General features: G+C 38.4%; 1 protein-coding gene across 3 annotated transcripts in view; it reads right to left on the bottom strand.

The window, feature by feature from the left end:
• fhit (fragile histidine triad diadenosine triphosphatase) overlaps window positions 1–20856 on the bottom strand; it is a 413951-nt gene that overhangs the window by 282499 nt on the left and 110596 nt on the right. For all 3 annotated transcript variants that reach the window (XM_036560040.1, XM_036560039.1, XM_036560038.1), the window contains one exon: window positions 1868–1977. In XM_036560040.1, coding sequence (XP_036415933.1) covers window positions 1868–1973 — 106 coding nt within the window. In that variant the 5' untranslated portion in view covers window positions 1974–1977. The remainder of the gene's footprint in view (window positions 1–1867; window positions 1978–20856) is intronic.

Below are 20856 nucleotides of genomic sequence, written 5' to 3'. Positions count from 1 at the left end.
GTGAATGAGGTGAGGTTTGGCTATTTCAAATGAATAACAAAAACCCTCAAACCTGAAGAGACACCTCGAGAACAAACAGTTACTCTTTGGGGAAGCCAGTGGAGTATTTTCAGTGAAAACGCGATAGACTGAAGCTTTAAATCACACTCCACATCTACACTGTACATTTTTATTCTTTTTTCTTTTTTCCTCTTTTTGTAACATCACCACAACCATGTTTTGTAACATCACCAAAACAAGTTTTGTGTTTTTTTGTAAACATACCTGCAAATATTGCAAACCTACTGACAACCAGAATGGCCGATCTGATCTTTTTCAGGCCCTTGTTCTTCAGTGTCAGCATTTAAGAAAAGGCAAATAAAGGTGTATTCAAAAAAGCTGATTTTAGTTTTCCCGTGGGCCGCTATGCTTTGTAGTTATACAAAGGTGAGCCTTGGGTTGGAAAAGGTTTAGAACCCCTGGCATAAATAACATCTTATATGAGGTAGTTTAGCATTTCCATTTGCAATGGCAGTTGTTTTCATAAGTGTCTTGTTATTTTTAATGCTGGAAATGAACCTTATTGAAGTATTTATTGGTCGATTTAAAATGTCTGAACGTGAAGGTCATTTTTAAGGGCTATTTCAATGTTATTTGCTTTCGATTCACAAAGAAAATAAAAAATAAAACAAAAACAAAAAAAAAAACTAGGCCTCCTCCACGAAACCTGGCCATCCTCTACCACCCAACCCCTGACTACATGTTAGTGATGAGCAGAAACTACGTGTGAGTTAAGCTGATATGCACCCACTCCTACACTTTTATTCATTTCTTTCTCCAACAGAACTTTGTAGAAGTTTGCAAACTTTCCCTCCATATAACTTCATCATATATCACACACTTGCTGATGTACATCCAGCACCGGCACATGCGTTCGTGACCTTTAGCTCCCAAATGATCATGAATTTTGCCAAAAGACTTCTCAAGCCAGCATTATTCTCGAACTCAGCTCCCCACAGTTGTGATTAAAGGATGCTAATGTATTCCTTATTGCTGCAGAACACTGCTCCCTCTCAAGCCTTTAGGAGTGCGCAGCGATGCCCTGTAATACAGTGAGAAATCTATTTCCATATGCACTTAATCTAAACATGGAGGGGTTACGTAAGCCAGAACAGCACTTGAAGATCGTTCGTACAAAGCCAAGGACTTATTATCATTCCAAAAAGAGAGTGAGCGCATTATTCAAACAAATCAGCGATGGAAATCATGCAAATATATGCGAAGGCTTGTGTTCGCACGCTAAGCAATAAGATTAATAGACAAAACTGGAAGAAAAAAAAAATATTCTGTTTCGGAAAAGAAAGTGAATTGCGAGAGGTGAAGGTACAACTGATGATGATTCAGAGCGCTTTTCTTTACTTTTCTTTCAGTTTGCTGCCAATACTTGCAGGGCGTTCGGGTTTGAGTTGTCAAAGGCAGGAGAAACAGAACTTTTAACCAATCAGACGCCTCGTTCTGCTGTATTTTTCTAGTTCAATGCTTCCTTTTTTTCCCCAAGAACTTCTCTCCTATGGGGTCATGCTGTAAACATCTGTTTATGTGGCCCTACCTGAAGGTCAACCCAAACTTAACCAAGAGCAAACTGTTGCTGAGCAACGGCGGGCAACCACAACGCCGCTCTGCTGAGCACACCATGCTCCTGAGCAAACAGAGGGGGCCAGACAGACAGGGAGACAGATACCGCATGTTTGTCTGTGTGTATATAAGAGAGGGAGAGAGAGAGAGAGAGCGAGAGAGAGAGAGAGATTATCATCCTACCTGTTCTTGAACACTGTCTCTCATCTGGTCACTAACATGTCAGGAAATGGTGGGGTCATTAAAAGGATACGACCAGGAACCACAGGCTTCCGGTTGACCAGAGCAAAGGACAGTTCTGTTTGCAGGAACACAGACGTGGCCTTTATGACATGCTGCCCAAAGCGGATTGTAGCCATAGCTCTGAGAGAGAGAGAGAAAGAGGGGAGGGGGAGAAGGAGAGAGAAAGAGAGAAAGAGGGAGAGAGAGTGAGAGAAAGAGAAAGAAGGACAGAGAGAAAAAGAGAGAGAAAAGAAAGAGAAAAAGAAAGAAAAGAGTGAGAGAAAAGGGAGAGAGAGAAAGAGAGAGAGAGAAAGAGGGAGGGAGAGAAAGAGAGAGAGAGAAAAGAAAGACGGACAGAGCGAGAGAGAGAAAAGAAAGACAAAGTGCGAGAGAGAGAGAGGCAGAGAGAAAAAGAAAGAAAAGAGGGAGAGAAAGGGAGAGAGGGAGAAAGAGAAAGAGGGAGAGAGAACGAGAAAGAGAGAGAGAGAAGAAAGTGAGAAAAAAGAGAGAAAAAGAGCGAGCAAGAGGGGGGAGAGAGAGGGAGAAAGAGAGAGAGGGAGGGAGGGAGAGAGAGAGAAAGAGAGAAAGAGGGAAAGAGAAAGAGAGAGAACAGAGAAAAAAGAAAGAGAAAAGGAGCAAGAGAGAGAAAGAGGGAGGGAGAGAGAGAAGAAGCAGAGAAAAAAAAGAACGAGAAAGAACAAGAGAGATAGAAAGATAAAGGGAGAAAGGGAGAAAGAAGGAGAGAGAGAGAGAGAGAGAGAGAGATTTAACACATGCCAATAAAGTTAAACTACTAAAATATTGTTGTTCAGATTCAACAACACAAAAATTTAGAGAGAGACAGTAACAGTAGCCGGGTTTCCATCTACCTGTCACATTTTCAAGCAAATAACTAAAAAAAAAAATCAGTTGCAGCATTTCCATCGGCTCTACAAGAGAGACACTTCTCAGAGATATGGACAGAGAAATCATTGTTGTTGAGCAGCTTCTCGCTGTACTTTGTTTAATTGTATAGCTATAGTTTATACAACAAGAGCACAGAAACAAAATGCACTGATAAATGTAACCTCAGTCACAGGAACTATCCTTTACTATTGTTTTGACACTGTTATGTTATTTCTTTAAAGGGCCCATATCATGGAAAACTAAATTCCCCTCGTTTTTTTTTTTATATAATAGCCTATTTTAGTATATAACCCAGATAAAATCTCATTACATATCATTCACTCCCCACTCCATACAGTCTATATAAGGAAACTAAGCTGCAAGAACAGCTCAATTTTAAAATAATTCTTTGTGAGGTCACAAAAACCAATACATTTACACATATCCGCCTATTCAGCGAACAGCAGTTTAGTCCCGTCCATTTGCACTGAAATTATAAGGAGCGTTTCAGCCTACACTGCTTTTTCAATGAACTACTGCTGGACAAAAGCACAAACGTGATCAATCATATGACTTCGTTCTATTTGCATTTGCATTGTTTATTTTACAATCGCATTTCCTTTGTAATTTATCGCATTTCTTTTTATCCACAAAGCATGTATCCACCTCAATGTGTTCAAGTTTTAATGTACATTTTTATTCGATAGTCACCATTTTAATTCAAAACATCTTTGTTCCTATTACTTATTATTAAACTGCTGTTGGCTGAATGGGTGGACATATGGAAACGTGTTCATGGTTGTGACATCACAACCATGACAAATAATTAATAGTGTTTACACAGTATATCAAGCAGTATATCAAATGTGCAAAAGTATTTACCCTCCTACTGATTTTTGTTTTAAATTAAAAATAAAAGCACAAAATATACTTTTTAAACAATCACATCAGTTATTGAAAGAAAAAAGTTATCCAACACCAGCTGGCCCTATGTGGAAAAGTAAGTGCCCCCCTGGTGGTGGTAGTGTGGTGGTGTGGGAATGCTTTGCTGCTCCAGGGCCTGGGTTACCTGCCATAACTGATCGAACCATGAATTCTGTTTTCTATCAGAACATCCTGCAGGAGAATATCTGGTCATCAGTCCGTGATCTGAAGCTCAAGCGCAATTGGGTTACATGGCAAAACAACAATCTGAGTACAAGAGCAAGTTCACCTCAGAACAGCTCAAAAGAAGCTAAATTAATGTTTTGGACTGGCTGAGTCAAAGTTGTGACTTGAACATAATTTTGATGTTGTGGCAGGACCTTAAATGGAAAGTTCATACTCCAAAGCCCTCCAGAGTGGCTGAATTAAAGCAAATCTGCCAAGAAGAGTGGGCCAAAATTCATCCAAGGCAATATAAAAGAATGACCTACATTCATTACAAGTGCTTAGTTGCAGTTGTTGCTGCTAAAGATGGCAAAACCCAGGTGCGTGATGTAGGGTGTCCTGGGGGGGGTCCAGGATCCCCTGATTAACCTCTGAATGTCCCAAAATCAGGGATCCCTGGAAATAAACTTATGACATTATGTTGTCATAGTGTAGCTGCTTCACCTACTGTTCACCTACTATTTGCTGTTGCAAAATGACTCATCCAGTTGGTCCTTCAAAGCCTACAACTATAACTATGCCTGGGATGCCTCTGAAAAACTTTACAATATGCTTTAGAATATTTGTAAATCTGAACATTTCTCCAATTTTCCAGAGATATTGGTGTAAAGAGTGAATTGTTACTCATTTCTCAAACCAAAGACGAAAAAGATGATGTGTAAGACCCCAATAACGTGTGGAAGAGCACGTAACCAAACTGGAAAAGAGCATTTCCAGAATATAGAATTATTAAACCAAACATTTTGTTGTCACTGAAGCCTCAGCACCGCTATGGCACATGAGCAGCCAGCCAACGCTGGATTAGCAAGACAACATGGGACCCCCCCCCCAAATACCAGGGGGTATTTTGCACATTGGGTGCAACCTGCTGTTAAGTTTAGGGTGCAATTACTTTTTCACAAAAGGTGTTTTGTGTTTCTCATGTTCTCGTTGTTTTATATAACATTTTGTATAAGGATCTAAAAACCATCTTGACAAATAGGCAAAAATAGAGGACATCGGGGGTGAATACTTTTTCACAGCCTTTAAACTACAGTTTATTTACAGTTTATTTTCCGTTTTCCATCAAGAAAAAGAAGAAAAAGTCCCTGACTTGTTGGAGCAAAGAGCCATAAACACTTCACTTTAGATTGTGACTGGACTTGAAAGAAAGGCAGAAAAACGCCCGAGATCGCATTAATGAGGAAGGACTGTGCCTCGGCTCGGCCAAGACAACAGTTCCAGAGCATACTGTAGACGCGCTGAGACAAACAAACAGAAGCCTGGCTATTTTTAAGGCGTCTCGATGGGCCCCGTCAATGACAAAAAGAGTATCAGAGACGGCAGCGTCTCAGACAAAGAATAATCCATAACGTGGTGAAGGGATTCGCAGTCTTTGGGAGGCCTCATATTCTCCGCCTGCTCTGACAAACATATCGACTGAGGGCCGCTCTCTCTTTTTCACCGCCGTTTGGGGAAGCTCACTGGGAGAGCTCAGATCAGATCAATAGGCTAAAAAAAATGCACCACATCTGCCCATCTTCCCTCAGATCAGAGAAAAACCTGTCCAGTCAACAAAACGGCTGCTGGAACCTGCCACTTTGGGCATGCGTGGATAAATCTCTTATCCACTCTTTAAAGAGCCCAGATCCTACCATTTTCCTGCACTTCAGATTTCCCCTGATGCTCATTTATGACATTTGTGTGGGTTTATGTGCTAAAAAAAGCCCTATTCTATTTCTACATGACCCTTTTTCAACCTGTCTTTATCCCTTAGAATTAAACAGGCTGTTTTTGTGACTGTGCTTTTAAAGGGGAATTACACCAACTATTCAAAGTTTTACATAAGTCATTAAGATGTAAAAAAAAAAGTCATTCAGAGTGTTCTAATTTGAAAGACTTCATTCTTAAGAAACCAGAATTTTAAAGAAGACAGAATACTGAGGGGAAATAATAATAAAGTACAAAATACAAATGTTAAAAAAGAAACAAATAATTAAAAAGAAGTTAAAAGTATAGGCAAAATGTGTCAAAGCACTTAATGACCAAAGGGATACAGCAGGTCATTTTTAATTTGGCTGTCCAGAAATGAGGCCTTTTGCTGAAAATATTATAGTTTTTCAAAGAGAGGACTTTTATTTTGAAAAATGTCTCCCAGGAAAAAGACATAGTAGTCCATATCAATATCATATAAAACATGTATGCTTTATGACTGCTGATTTAAACATTCATGAATGTTATGAAGTGTTTGTTAGATGTTATAAATGTTATGTAGACACCCTTCAAGTTTAGTTTTACCATTATTGTTATTTCTCTTAAACTTCCCTATTTTTACAGAGCTCTGCAGGTGACATCCCATGTAAATAAAAATAATGCATGGCCACGCCTTATTAACGCAGGGAAACAAGACTCTAATGCGTGGCAACGACTTAATAAGGCGTGGGAATGAGATCAAAAATTACTAAGTCGTGGCCACACATTAGGATCTCATTCCCACATCTTACTAAGTTGTGGCCATGCATTAGGATCTCGTTCCCACGCCTTACTAAGCTGTGGCCACAACTTAATTATCTTGTTCCCATGTCTTACTAAGTTGTGGCCACGCATTAGGATCTCATTCCCATGCCTTACTAAGTCACGGCCACAACTTAATTATCTTGCTCCCATGCCTTATTAAGCTGTGGACACGCATGAGGATCTCATTCCCATGCCTTACTTAGCCATGGTCATAACCTAATTATCTTGTTCCCATGCCTAACTAAGTCATGGCCATGCATTAGGATCTCATTTCCACGTCTTACTAAGTTGTGGCCATGCATTAAGATCTCATTCCCATGCCTTACTAAGTCATGGCCACAACTTACTTAGCTTGTTCCCATGTCTTAACAAGTCATTGCCACACATTATATTTATTTATACAAGATGTCACCAATATATTTCTCCTATATCCTGTTTTAATATTTTTATATACTGTTTTAATAATTATTAAAACTGTGCTGTACTTTTAATACCATACTACATAAAATACTGCTATGCTTTTAATATCATAAATCTATTCTTTTCAGTCCCTTGTTTTTTGTATGATGCTCAGTTACACTGTAAATGAGGGTCACCTTCAATGTACCCTGAGTCTAAACAAAGACTGACTGATCGCTTGACTGACTGATTGACTGTAAATGGAATAAACGAAAGGTCTCTGACTTTTGCACAGTACTGTACACACAGACGTCGTGAGTGAACTGACACTCTGAATGTATCATCTTCAGCCAGGTTCAGAATGCAAGCGGGAAGTTGCAGGATTTGCCCTATGAAGGGGAAAAATACAGTGGAATAAACTGACATATGACCATAACCATTTCCTCTCAATTTAATTATATGTAATGAGTGGAAGAGGCTGGGCCTGTTTTTTGTACGTTGGAATTATTGTAATGGGGTTAAATTAGGCTTGTGTAAGTGTCTTGGAGGGTCTTCTGGTGGGAAGGGGGAGTGTCGAGGAGCAAGGCTGCGGCCTAGAGATAATGAGAGAGCATTTCACTCTGGGGCACCGAGGCTCGCTCGCTCTCTCTCCCTCACAGGTGCATAGGAACGCACAAGCACACACACAGGCCCGCCCACGCTGGCACATGTGTAGAATCGCCCTCGTTCGGATGCGCATGAACACACTGACACACAGGCGCACCAAAATTTGGGCACGCACCGGAACCCTGACTGCGTATTGGACGCCATCCCGGAAGACATTCCAAAAAGCAAGGATGAAAAAAAAAAAGAAGAAGAAAAATAGAACAGAAAGCGTGTGTGCACCAGCTGTCTCGGCCATTAACATTCTAAACGGAATCCAAGCATTCCGCAATTAAGAGTTAGAATGCTGCAATTAGTTTAGTGCGCACGGCAATGATCCAATTAATGATCATTTACATGTCCTTAATGGCTGGTGTTATCAATCCGATGCCACGTCGGTTCTGATAATGGCTTTTTTGTGTGGGAGTGAGCGCAGGTAGGCCCGCGTGCTGGTGCTGTGCGATACAGAGCGCTTGCTCCCCCGTGTAATCGCTTATCAGCTTTGTCATCTAATGTGTTTTTCCACGGTCCCCCCCTCCTGCCGCACAGAGTGGGCCTTTGGAGCGACGGCTCACGCAGGTGTGCGGCACGGGTCACGCAGGGGTCACGCATTTAATCCTTATCTGTAACCTTGAGCGTGCCGCCCGCTGCTCGGCCGTGTAATCGCCCAAATCCAGGAGGCCGCTACGAGTTTGATACAGCGTTTACCCTCAGATACAATAATCCGCAGACTAATTCGGAAAACCGCACACATACACATGCTCGCATGGCCCAGGCTTTACCTGAGAACACATTCAGAGTGCAGCACTCTTTATTATTGAAAAACACAGAGCCACAGAAAATATGGTTATTGTTATGCTAAGGCATCTCTTTTTGATGTTTTTTTTTTTTTTGTCATTTTTCTCAAGAAATACACGCAAGGACTCAAATGTGAGATATTGTTGGTTTCAATTCCAGTCATGCTCTATGCTTTTTTTTGCTGTACTTGTGAGATGAATCAGATGCTATACATTCAAAATACAAATTTTGTAGGGCTAGGTTTGGAACTACAGGTTTATACTCATTTTAGCTGATGATTGTCTTGTAAATAATTGTGATTAATGACATAATTGTCTTTTCTTGTTTACTGTATGCATTTATTAAAGTTGCCAAATTGGCTTATTAACCATTTTGCTTCCTGGCTATGTTTACTTGTTTACTTGCTAGCTAACACTGGTAGTACTGTTGAATTAATACACACACACAGTCTCACACAAATGTTTCAGTTACACAGAGAATCATCTGTAAAGTCAAGCAACACATTTTTCTTGAGAGTGAAAATATAATAAAAAATGTTCTTTTTGCTAGCAAGCATGCTAACAATATTAGAATTAGCTAGCTACACAGCTAACAAATAAACAAGCATTACTTGTTCTGCCCTCTGAACATGTTTGAGCAGTAAGAAGTCAGAACATTTTGTTTACAAGCAAGAGAGCAGCCACAGGTAGGATCACAGGCCTACACAATAATAATTAAATATTTTTTTAAGCAATTTTAAGAAAACCTAAATTGTTTTCTGTGAGTGCTGTCACTGTATTATGACCAGTTAAATCATTACACTCGGCGCCAAGCTCCACCTTCTTTTCTCAGCCCTCCAAACACTGCACAGCAACTATCTGCTGTTGCCTCAAGCCATCAATTTGTTATCTATGCGCCAGTGTTGGAATTTGTAGCTCCAGTTGCAGTTACAAGATGTAACTGGGGATGTTTAATAGTAAGATTATGTCCTATAGAGTATGTTGTTTTCTACTTATCCAAAGACAAAAAAAATCTGGATCAAGATATGAATGGACCATAAACATTTTTTAGGCCAGTGGGGACAATATGTTTATGACTTTGATTATTAGGGTTACATTTTTAAGTCTGTTGTTTTTCCTCGTCTATTTACTTCTCAGCTGTCTGATTTTATCTCGTTTTCTCATGTTTTCTTCGGGTCCACCCACTGTAGCAGTACGGATTAGTCTAGGATGATGTCATGCAGATATCCAACTCCTACTGCTAAGCTCTTTAATTTTTACTTATTTATAGTGTGCCTTTATTTAACTGGGACAGAGTGCGACTGGAAGTTGTATCTACCAAACTAGTGTACCCATTTTTTCACAGACCTACCCAAAAAAGATTTCTGCCTATGCATCATGTTCCATGATGCTTGTCAAAGAATTGACTGCTATCTTTCATTTACAACCAAACTCAATCACATTTAGCTTGTTGCAGCTTACTTTTATTGTCAAATCTAATGGGCAGTGGAAAACGATTGTAGTCAGCCTAAGAGCTTGCAATTATCTTCAATAAATGCAATTAGGCAATTATGTAATAATTGTGACAGGCCGAGAGCTATATGTCAATAAATGTTTCAATATTCTGTAATACTTCACTTGAAGACTACTTATGAAAAGACTTTGTAACACATGCATCAGCACTAAATGACATATTTAGAAAAGCAATATTGGAATAATACAGCTTATGCCAATAATCCCAAGATGATAAGATGTTTTACTAAGTAAATGACACTGTATTGACAGAGAGTGCCTTGCAAAAGTATTCAGGCCCCTTGAAAGTCATCAGCTTTGTGTGAACTACAAGTGATACTTTCATATTTTGTGTTGTGTTGTATTTAATTTTAAAAAATGAGGCTCAAAATGAATTTAAGTGATATTGGTTTCATGTAACACAGTATGGTGTGTCTAATATTACTAACTGAAACATGCTGTTTGTGTAAGTATTCAACTCCTGTGCTGTGGAAGCTCCAAGTTTACACAAATGAAAGATATTTCCCTAATGTGGACATATTTGGCTTCCAACTGGCCTCTACCTGTGAATCATTAAAAAGTTCACTTTTTCTGGACAAAAGACCCCCGTAATTAAAATAAAGTACCATTGGCCAGACTGTGAACCTAAAGGAAAGCTGTGAAAATGAAGACCAAAGAGCATTCTGCAAGTTGCAGAAGGCTAAAAAAGAATGTTTGCATAGTGTTTAGATATGCCAGTTGGATCAACTGTGGTGAAATGGAAGCTGTATCAAACCACCCAGGTGCTGCCCAGACAAGGATGTCCCTCAACCCACTCTGTGGAAGCCACAGAAAGGTCAACGATTGCTTTGAAGGAGCTACAGAGTTCAGTGTCCAAGACTGGACCGAAGGTGTACAGGTCAATGAGCTCTGCATACAACTAACCTGTATAGGAGGGCTGCTAGAAAGAAATCATTACTGAAGAAAAAATCACGTCAAAGTACATCTGGAGATTGCCAGAAAGCATCAGAGTGACCCAGCTAAAATGAGGTGGTCAGATGAGACAAGAATTTAGCTTTATAGCCAAAATTCAAATCGCTATGTGTGACACAAACCTAACACTGCCAATTCCTCAAAAAACATTATTCCAACAGTGAAGCATGGTGGTGGCAGCATCATGTTGTGGAGATGTTTTTCCTCAGCAGAGACTGAGCATATTGTTAAACGGAAGGACTGATGGATGATGTAAAATACAGGGAGATACTACAAGACAACCTGCTTCAGCCTGCTAAACAGCTAAAGCTTGAGAGAAACCTCAACTTTCAGCAGGAAAGTGATCCCAAGTGCAATATCAAAGCAAAACAGGAGTGGTTAACCAACAAAAAAGGAAGTATAGTGCCTTAATGGACCTAACTTAGATCTAATAGTATGATAAATGTAGAAAACAATTGCATAAATAATACCTGGGAGGTTAGTGAAGCATAAACTGGCATTGCACATGCACGTTGTAGTGTTAACTATGAAACGTTAACACTTAAAAGGTGATAATGAAAGCATAATGAAAGCATTCTCACTCATAGCACACTGAAACAAGCAGAAAACTTCCATATTTGTGTTTGTAAGTTGAAGAGATATTCTGATTTGAATTTGATGAAAAGTTGTGTAGTCTCATTTTGCAAAAAGAAAATATATCCCTTACATTTTGCCACATTTTGGTCACTTCTGGACATTGAAAGGAACTGCAAAATAGTCAGATTTGCAGACATAAACCTGTTGTATAAATCTTATGTAATTCACAACCACCCACTATTCGAATAGTCTAACAAAACAAAAGTACAGCATTTATAAATATGATAGAAGACTGTTTCAGAAGAAAAGCTATTTCACAATTCCACATTCAGTCCATTCCAGTAAGTTATACAGTAGAATGCACTGCCTCGGTTGCAATGCAACTGTGTTACAATGACCTTCTAAGTCAAAAGTGCACCCCATCATGCCATTTTATGGACAAGCCCGTAAATAAGTATTGACCAAAACTGCAATCCCAGAAGCACAGAGGAACACATTAAAAACCACACTTTCCTTTCCTTTGTGTGCTGAGTAGGTCGTGCACCTACGCCACTGAGCAACAAATGTAAACATATGGTCCAGAGAAAAATAATACAAATCAATAGGACCATTCGTATACATTGAGTGGACTGGGGTTTATAATGGATTATGGTATTAAAGCAGGCAAGGACATAGGCCTTTTGTTTCTAGAGGCCGCCACTGTTATTAATACAAGCCAAATCTTTCAGGTGATCTGACGTGCATTGAAAACACCAGCCACAGTTGACATTCTGTCAACATTTCATGAAGAACGATGCAAAAGATTTTTCACAACTTCTGCATAATTCCAACGTTGAGATGCAAACAAAGTCAGTCAGAGTGATTTAATGTGAACTGAAACTAATAATCTTATCAGATTTCTTTATAGGGGTCATGATAATTAAAGCAAATATAACCATTTTATTTATGGTGAGAAGACTGCATAACACCTACATAAGCCTTTCATCACTGTCATAAACCTACATAAACATCTATGTACACTTATTCCACTATAAAAAAACATCTACTGTCATGAAGTCTGTTTTTAATGATGTCTCTCCTCAGCAAGTGTTATGACAACTGACGTTTATAATAATAAGTCTACAATAAGTCTTTGTAATTGTTTATGACAATTGTTATGAAATGTTTATAGGTGTTGTATAGCTTTATGAACACTGCCCTTTGATAAAGTGCTACCTTGTTACCTTACCTGCTATCTAAAATGACCAGTGAACCTACATATGTTTTCTGGGGTTTTATATGTAATGTTGATAATGGTAAAATAGCTGTACCTCTAAAAAGAATAGTTTTTTTGGGGGACTATTAACATTGGGCACTATTTACTATGATGCTCTCCACCATGAATGGATTTTAGGCCAAAACTTGATCTCAAGCCTGTTGTAGATCAATGTTCAGGCATAAGACGGTGTATTCATAATAATTCTGTAAAATATACTAACAATATAGTAAACCTTTCTGTAAGCTTTTACAGTGTGTCCAAACATGGTAGGTTGAGTTTGATTAAAATGAGCCCTAGTGGGACTGAAATGGACCAAACGCAGACTGATCTGTTGTCTGTTCTCTGCATACCTTCTTTGTTCCTGCAAAAGGCGAATTTCTGATACGGTTCTGACACGTGGACACGTTTTATCATCTCTTTGTGAGCTCTGAATGGTAAATATTAGAGTTTCAGTTTTAAAATGATAACGAGGAACATTCAAATCCATTATAAATTGCTTGGCGTACACGTTTGACCACACACATCAATCACATTACATATTAATACGCCAAGATTGCAGCATTTTACAATCAATAATCCACAAGAGGTGGTGCGGTGATTTCACTTCATTACACAACATGGAAAAACAATGGTAATGCAGGGCTCTTGTGGCTTACTGCTATATAACAAGAGTGCCCAATCCCGGTCCTGGAGTTCTGCAGAGCTTAACTTCAACCCTGATCCAACACACTTGATCCTGTTAAATGAAGGCCAATCTGTGTTTTATAGCCAGATGTGTTGGATCTGAGCTCTACAGGGTAGGTAGATCTCCAGGACCAGGATTGGGCACCCCTGCTGTAGGATATCACAAGAAAAGACGTCAACGCAGTTACTGGCACCAAATGTACATCATAAAATCTGCCCAATCAGTTGTGATTTTTTATCCATATGACTATTGTTTAAGATCTTTTGTTTCATGTCAAAAATGCAAATGTGACAGCGAACCAGAACTAAAATGGAAAAAAGTATAAATTTCTGCTTTGGTTCAGACCAAGGAAACCAAACTACAAATATTAATGCACTGGCATTAAACGCTTCAGACATCTGGTTCGTATCAGCTCCACTGTGGAAAAAATCTGACTCATTTCAGATCAAACCACGCTGAATGACTTTGTTTACTTTTTAAGCATTTATTATACAGAAATATTGGTGAAATTCGGAATAAAGTGAATAAAATCTCCTATAAAGTTACCAAAACTGTGAAGTTAGAAGAATCTGTGATCTGCTACCTAATGATTTTGATTCAAATTACAGGTGCGACAGAAGTCAGACGTGATTTCCCTCAGTCAAACTCAGCGCAGGTGCAGCAGGTGTAACAGGTGCAAAGCCCGCTAGTTTAGTTCCTAAATCATGCTTCTGTCCCAGTGTTCCTGTCAATTTAATCACCGAAAACCATTGTAGGATTATCAAAGGATGTTCGTAGTGACACACATTCTACCTTCCAACAATGATCCATTGAGTGCCAGTGTTTTTATCTTTGCTGTTATGTTTTATGGACCCCAAATTAGTCTGCTGCAGGTGTAACAGGTGCAAACACAGCTAGTTTGGTTCCAGAGTGAAGCATCTGATCCAGTGTTTTTCCCTTTATCACCCAAAACCATTGTAAGACTATCATAATACAGTTATTATGGCAAGTTGTTGTTGCTATTTTATTTTTTATTTTTTATTTATTATTCAGTTTTCTCTTTAACTAACTGCCTGTTTCAATACGGGCTTTAACAAGCCCACATCCACTTGGGAATCCCCAATGCCAGCTGAAGGGCTGTTCCATTACTTTTTAAGCTAAAGTGAAGCTTATTAGATGAGCCCTTGGCAGGCCCAGATCATCCCATGGGTTTTATGGGGACAAACATACAAGCAGCACAGAGATAGAAAAAAGGCATATTTTGTCACTAAATGTCCACATCATTTTCTCTTCCAGTCGCTGCTTAGCAACTACTTAACTTTCTGCAACTAGTAGCCAAAGTTTACGTGAATTAGAATTTGTATTCTCCTTGTATTTTGAATGTGAAGCTTTAGATATTTAAAAGATGTGCTAGTGAGATCTGAGAGAGCGAATACCCCAACAGAGTAGTGGACACCTATCTCCAAAGTCAAACACAAAAAATATTAGCTCAGAAATTTCAGCAGTGATCTGCGAACAGTCTAGTCACATGCACAAAGTCATCAATGGTAAGATATAAATGGTGCACAAACATAACCTGTCTGGCAACTTGCAATTATCTTTGTACAACCAAGGCAAATCAATCACAGTTCCTTCTGGACAAAATGAACAAGAAGATAACAATATTAGCCTAATAACACCACACATGTCTATATTTATGGGCTAGTACAATTTATCACAGTTTGAAAGTAATTTTAAATAGACATTAAATAAATGATTGATAATCTAACTCTACATAAGGCCACATTAGAAATGTTCAATTTCAAAAAGCTTATTTCTATAACTTTTTACATGGGTAGATTTTGTTTGCCATAAGCCCACAGTTAGTTTAGAAGAGATCTTATGTAACTTGCTGTAATGTCAGAAAAAGTCCACCAAAATACCACCAAAGGAAGGTTCTAGATAGGGACCCACCAAACATCTAAGCCGCTTCTCCTACTGGGTCATGGGGGGAGCTGAAGCCTATCCCAGCAGTCATTGGGTGGAAGGTAGGACACACCCTGGACAGGTCACCAGTCCATTTTACATTTTATTCATTTAAAATACTTGATTTAAATAATTTCTTCAAAATAATAACATTTGATTTGCTGTGTTCGTACAAGGACACTATGTTCTATATGACTGCTGATACAACTTTATTCTGCTAGCTTGCAAATTAGCATGCTACAGCATACTGGAGCACAGATAGCAACAACAAAAAAGAAAGACAATACAACATAAACAAATCTTACAGCCAGACAAAGCAATAATTCAGAGAATTTATGTACGTTATGTGTTCAGACTTCTCAAAAAACATTTAGCATTACAAAAATTTGCATTGCTAGCTATTTATCTGAGGACAGTGAGATCCCACTGAAAAATCCATTCATCTTTTCCTTCTTCCCTTCCTTCCTACTGCAAGTGTCAGTATATATGTCAATATGTGCAGGTACGTCCGTGTGCAAAAGTTTGGGCGCCCCGTCAAATGACGTTTTGTTGGTTTTCTAAGTGAAAAGTTTCTACAGTGCACATTTAACAAGCAATCAGTCTGACCTACTGGAAAAAATAAAATAATCATTTTTCTAATATGTCAAAAAAAAATAACTTGTGCACAAACATTTGCAGAAAAATTCCTTATTTATGTGTGTTCTCTGTAGAGGATGTGTTAACTTACTTTCACACAGGAAATCAACAAGACATGTCATTTGATGGGGAAAGTTCAAAAACGTATGTATGACTGTAGGTGTGATGCACTACCAAGTGATGAGTGAGGCCATGTTAAATGGAATGGGGCCTTAGGCATGGCTCATTCTTGAGTGAAGCCTAGGATGCACTGTTAGACTCCCCTAGCTGTGGATGGTGTATCTTTCTTTCTTTACTGACCCTCAATTAATCCAAAATATCAAAAAAAATAAATAAATAAATTATCAATTTCTGACTGAAATATAGAAATACACAAGCTTGCCCTAGTTGGACGACATTGTTTTTTTTAAATAAAAGCTCCCATGTGTTCTGTTTTAGCACCATCAGATCATGCCAGCGTAACTGCCCCTGTTGTTCAATGCGCTGTTTATTTTCCTACAATAGCAGCTTTAGGTCTTGCACCATACATCCTTCTGCCAAGTGATGTATGGTGTTAGCGATCTTGGAAATATTAAATATCACACCCACACAAGTCTTGCAAAAAAACTGGAAAGCACAATGAATAAAAGCACAAAATGTACACTTACATAAGAAGAACTTTGCTGATTCATTATTTGAACATAGTTCATGCGTGTCCTCTAAAAATGAAGTTTTTTTTCTCAGAAGTCTAAAGTTATTAAGCTTCTATTTTTCTATTTTGCTATACTATTCAAATGAAACTACGTAACTGCAAATTTAATTGCATAGTGAACAATGAACTACATTCGCATTTGATAACAGATGATAACTCCAACTTCTAAAGGTTAAACATAACCCACACATAGTTATTCATAAACTTCATTTATGTAGCAGCCACAAAATAAATGTACAGAAATCAATGCAGCTCACCCAAGGACACGGTCACTGTTCTCTTGGACTGCATCGCACATGGTCACTTAAAGAGATTAAAGAAGTAATGACCTTATGCTTTTAGAGTCTGCCATTGTTGTTGATGACACAAGCTGAACTTTCTGCAGGTGAATATTTAAACCAGTATGACAGCCCTTTCCAATTTGGTACATGTGCGATACGTAAAAAGTCAAATTACCACAAACAACCCATTTTGACAAATTTGACATGAGCAACTTATGACTTATGGGGTTATGATCTACAGTACTGTGCAAAAGTCCCTTTGTGTATTCAATTTCCAATCAAATATAGCTATTAAACTATTTATTATTCAGTGTCAGAAAAACACAAAGCACATTCGCCTATCAGAAAATCACACAGAAGCCTCCACAACTAGATATTATATCACGTTCAGTGTTTTGTATTTTATTACAAAATGGTTTCTATTCTTTTTAGTAGACTTGGTTTCAGTTTTTCAAAGAAATCTGCAGGGGTATTTTTTCACACCTCCAGAGTTCAGTCCTAGAAGTTGGTTTTATTTTCAGTTTCTCACAACCAAAGTAATTCCAAACACATTCAGTGATGTTGAGGTCTGCTAAATAAGTCTCAATCTTCTCAGCAGTGTGTTTGGGGTGATTATGCACTGTAAAAAATGGCTCGTCAGATCTACTTTAAAAAATTATTTCATGTGTAACAAGTAATTGAACTAGTTTTGCTCAACTCAAAAAATTAAAATATTTGTTCATTCAAAGTTTTTTATTTAGGTTGAATAAAACCAGTTAATTTACTTTTTGCCATATGAAGTCATTTTTTAGGTTGATCTGATGAGCCATTTTTCATAGTGTATTTCTGTAGAATGAATTTTTTCCCAATCAAATGTTTTCCAGATGATATGGCATGATGTAGTTTTTTTTCTGATGCTGAAAAAAGAATAGCTTACACTTATGGCAGTTTTGACTGGAAACTGAATAAAATAAAAAGTTTTCTCTTTTTTGCACAGTACTGTACTTATAGTGTGCCCACATTTTTCTCATATTTTATTTCTTTTTTCCCCACTGCCAAATGCAAAAGGTTAAAAACCCATGTTTGAATGGCATGTTTTATTGAACTGAAGTGAAGTGAATGAAGTGAAATACGTTAACACATCCTTTACACACTGTAAAAAATGGCTCATCAGAAGCTGAAAATATGACTTCATGTAGTAACAAGCAATTGAACTAGTTTTGTTCAGCTGAAAAAATTACAATAATCATTCATTCAAAATATTTATTTAGGTTGAATAAAACTAGTTAATTTACTTGTTACCACATGAAGTCATTTTTTAGGTAGATCTGACGAGCCACTTTTTACAGTGCAGGGAACAAACTTAAATATGGCAAAAAATAAAACAAAATGTAAAATGTGCAATCACTTTCACACTCACCACATTTTTTACGTTAAACTCAGCAAATAAACAGTTATTGTGTTTTAAGACGTGCACAAGTTTTCTCCCCATGTAGAGTATGTGTTAACTTATTATCACTTAGAAAATCAACAAAATGTGTCATTTGTTCAGGGGAACCCAAACATTGGCATAAATTGAGGCCTTGTCTAACCCCTAACTCAACCCCATTGAACACCTTTGGGATGAACTAGAACGGAGATTGTGAGCCAGGCCCTCTCGTCCAACATCAGTGTCGGACCTCACAAATGCTCTTGTGGATGAATGGGCAAAAATTCCCACAGACACTCCAAAATCAAGTAGAAAGCTTTCCAGTAGAGTGGAAGCTGTTATAGCTGCATAGGGGGACCAACTCCATATTAATGCCTATGGCTTTAGAATGGGATGTTTAAAAGCTCCTGTAGGTGTATTGTTTAGATGTCCCAATACTTTTGTCCATATAGTGTATCATTTTGCATCTTGTTGAAAACTGAAAGACAGCCCTGTGCTAGCAGTCCGAGGCGAAGAATATGGAATTTCTATGATTATTCTTCCTGATCTAGGATCAGCTGTTGCTTCCGTATCATAATGAATAAGATTAGGTGGACAGGGATGGGGGGATGATCCTAGATCAGCGCTCATAATCAGCTTGATGCATAAAGCGCACATCTCTCCTCCCTGCGCAGGAGAGTATTAGGGTCTGTGGCGGAGCTGCTTTTCATCCCCCTCTCATCTTAGCAAAGCTATAGGATACAAACATCAGTGGAACGAGTCACAAATTAAATCCAACCCGCCACTGCGCTGCGAGCTTGTCTTTGGAGAGGCAATCAGACTGGAAGGCAGTGTGCGAGCGCAAGGCCTTCCAGGCTGCAATTTTCAGAAGCACACACCCAGAATGATCTCGGCAAAATTACACCCTAATTTCTTATGACGTCTCATACACAAGGCAAAACTAGTCCTACGCGAGACAACAAAGCAACAGAGCTAAATATACATAAGTATCTATGTGGAATCTCTCTTATTGGCATGGGTGAGTCTATTAAAGGGCCTAAAAGAGAGGTGTAAACATTGTTCCCTTCACTTCCCAGTCCTTATATGGAAATGTAGCTGCAAAAAGAGCCCATTTTGAATTAAGTGTTTTTGTGATATCACAAAAAACAATGCATTTGCATAAAGTCACCTATTCAGCATGCAACAGTTTAGCCCTGCCTATTCACACTAAAGTTATGAGGGTAAGCAGTGAAGTCTTCAACCCTTCAAGGCTGATGCAAAAAAACAGCTTTTTTCTGTCATTTTACTGACTTTTTTCTGTTAATAATTCTGATGTTTGTATTCTGTTTGTGTCACAAACTACCTTTTTGAACAAGAAAACATAAGTAGGAATATAATTCATACAACAATCAAGCCTAATTATTACTCTGATTAAACAAATCAATAACAAGAGCTTAATTCTCTTCTGAATGCGCTCTAGTTGTGTCCAACAACAAAGGAAGCCTTGTGCATATTTAATATGGTGACACAAAACATGGTGGCACACACAAAGCTTTGGTTCTGCAGCTGAAATGGATCAAATCACCAAATTGCCGGGAACATGTGTCTCCGCTGGTGGCAGATTTAAACAAGCTGCTTTCTTTCTTTTTCTTTTTTTTTGCGCTTTTTGGCGTTGGCCCAGTAGTGAGCTTCAAAACATACCACGCACTCCCAAGGTCATACAGTCCATATACGGAAATTACGCTGCAAAAAACACATTTTGGATTGACTGTTTATGCACTGAAACAGAAACAACACATTCAGCTTACAGTAGTTTAGCCTCACCCATTTACACTGAAGTCATAGTGTTTCAGGCTCCTTTTGAATAAGGCACATTACACAACAGCCAATCAGAACAGAAGTCATTTATATACATTTCAGTCATAAAGGCACAGTGACAAATTGGACAAAAGTTTTGGTACCATACAGTATCATGAGTGAACCTAAGGGGGGAAATTAAAGTCAAGTGAAGTCAAAGTTTATTTATATAGCACTTTTTTACAACAGGCAATGTCCCAAAGCAGCAGGAGGGTCAGTTCATGCAGAAGTTTGAACAGCATTGTACAACATGAATCTCCATGGTGGTCAAAACGGTGCAGTTTTTAAACACAATAAAAGTGTAGGATTTGGGCCCTTTAAGGGCTTATTACATTGTAACTAAGAATTACAAGCCACTATTAAAGCAATCATTCCTCAAAATATTATACTGGCACTTATTCTCATTTTTCAGATGTTATCAGTCAGCCAAGACAAGTTTGGTGTCTGCAGTTTGCTTAGTTTTTTCACTGGACAAAAAAATGTCACTGTAGCAGCAGCTATCGTGAAGCCTAACTTTTGTCTACGCTTTTGCCCAATTCAACGAAAAAACAATACATCATACAGCCCTACTTATTATAAGTGTGAGGATAACAAGTCAGTATTAAGGCCTTATTACATTGTAAGCGTTGATTATAATTCATAGTACTAAGGTCATAAAAGTTAGCACTGTGAATGTGAGGTGAGCCACAATATTAATGTTTAATTACTTTGTAAGTATGAGAGTGTGGCATGCGCCAAGCCCCCGGCCCCCGACGATGACAGCTGCGAGAGCTGGCACAAAGGGGGGCCCGAACTCCGAGCGAGAATGAATCCCTATGCCTTATCACATTGTAATAACACTAATGTCCACCCCAGATTACAATTTACACCACAC

The sequence above is a fragment of the Colossoma macropomum genome, unplaced genomic scaffold (genome assembly GCF_904425465.1).
Source record: "Colossoma macropomum unplaced genomic scaffold, Colossoma_macropomum, whole genome shotgun sequence".
Taxonomy (NCBI): Eukaryota; Metazoa; Chordata; class Actinopteri; order Characiformes; family Serrasalmidae; genus Colossoma; species Colossoma macropomum.
The sequence above is the reverse complement of the archived record's forward strand: the minus strand, read 5'-3'. Positions and strand labels throughout refer to the sequence as shown.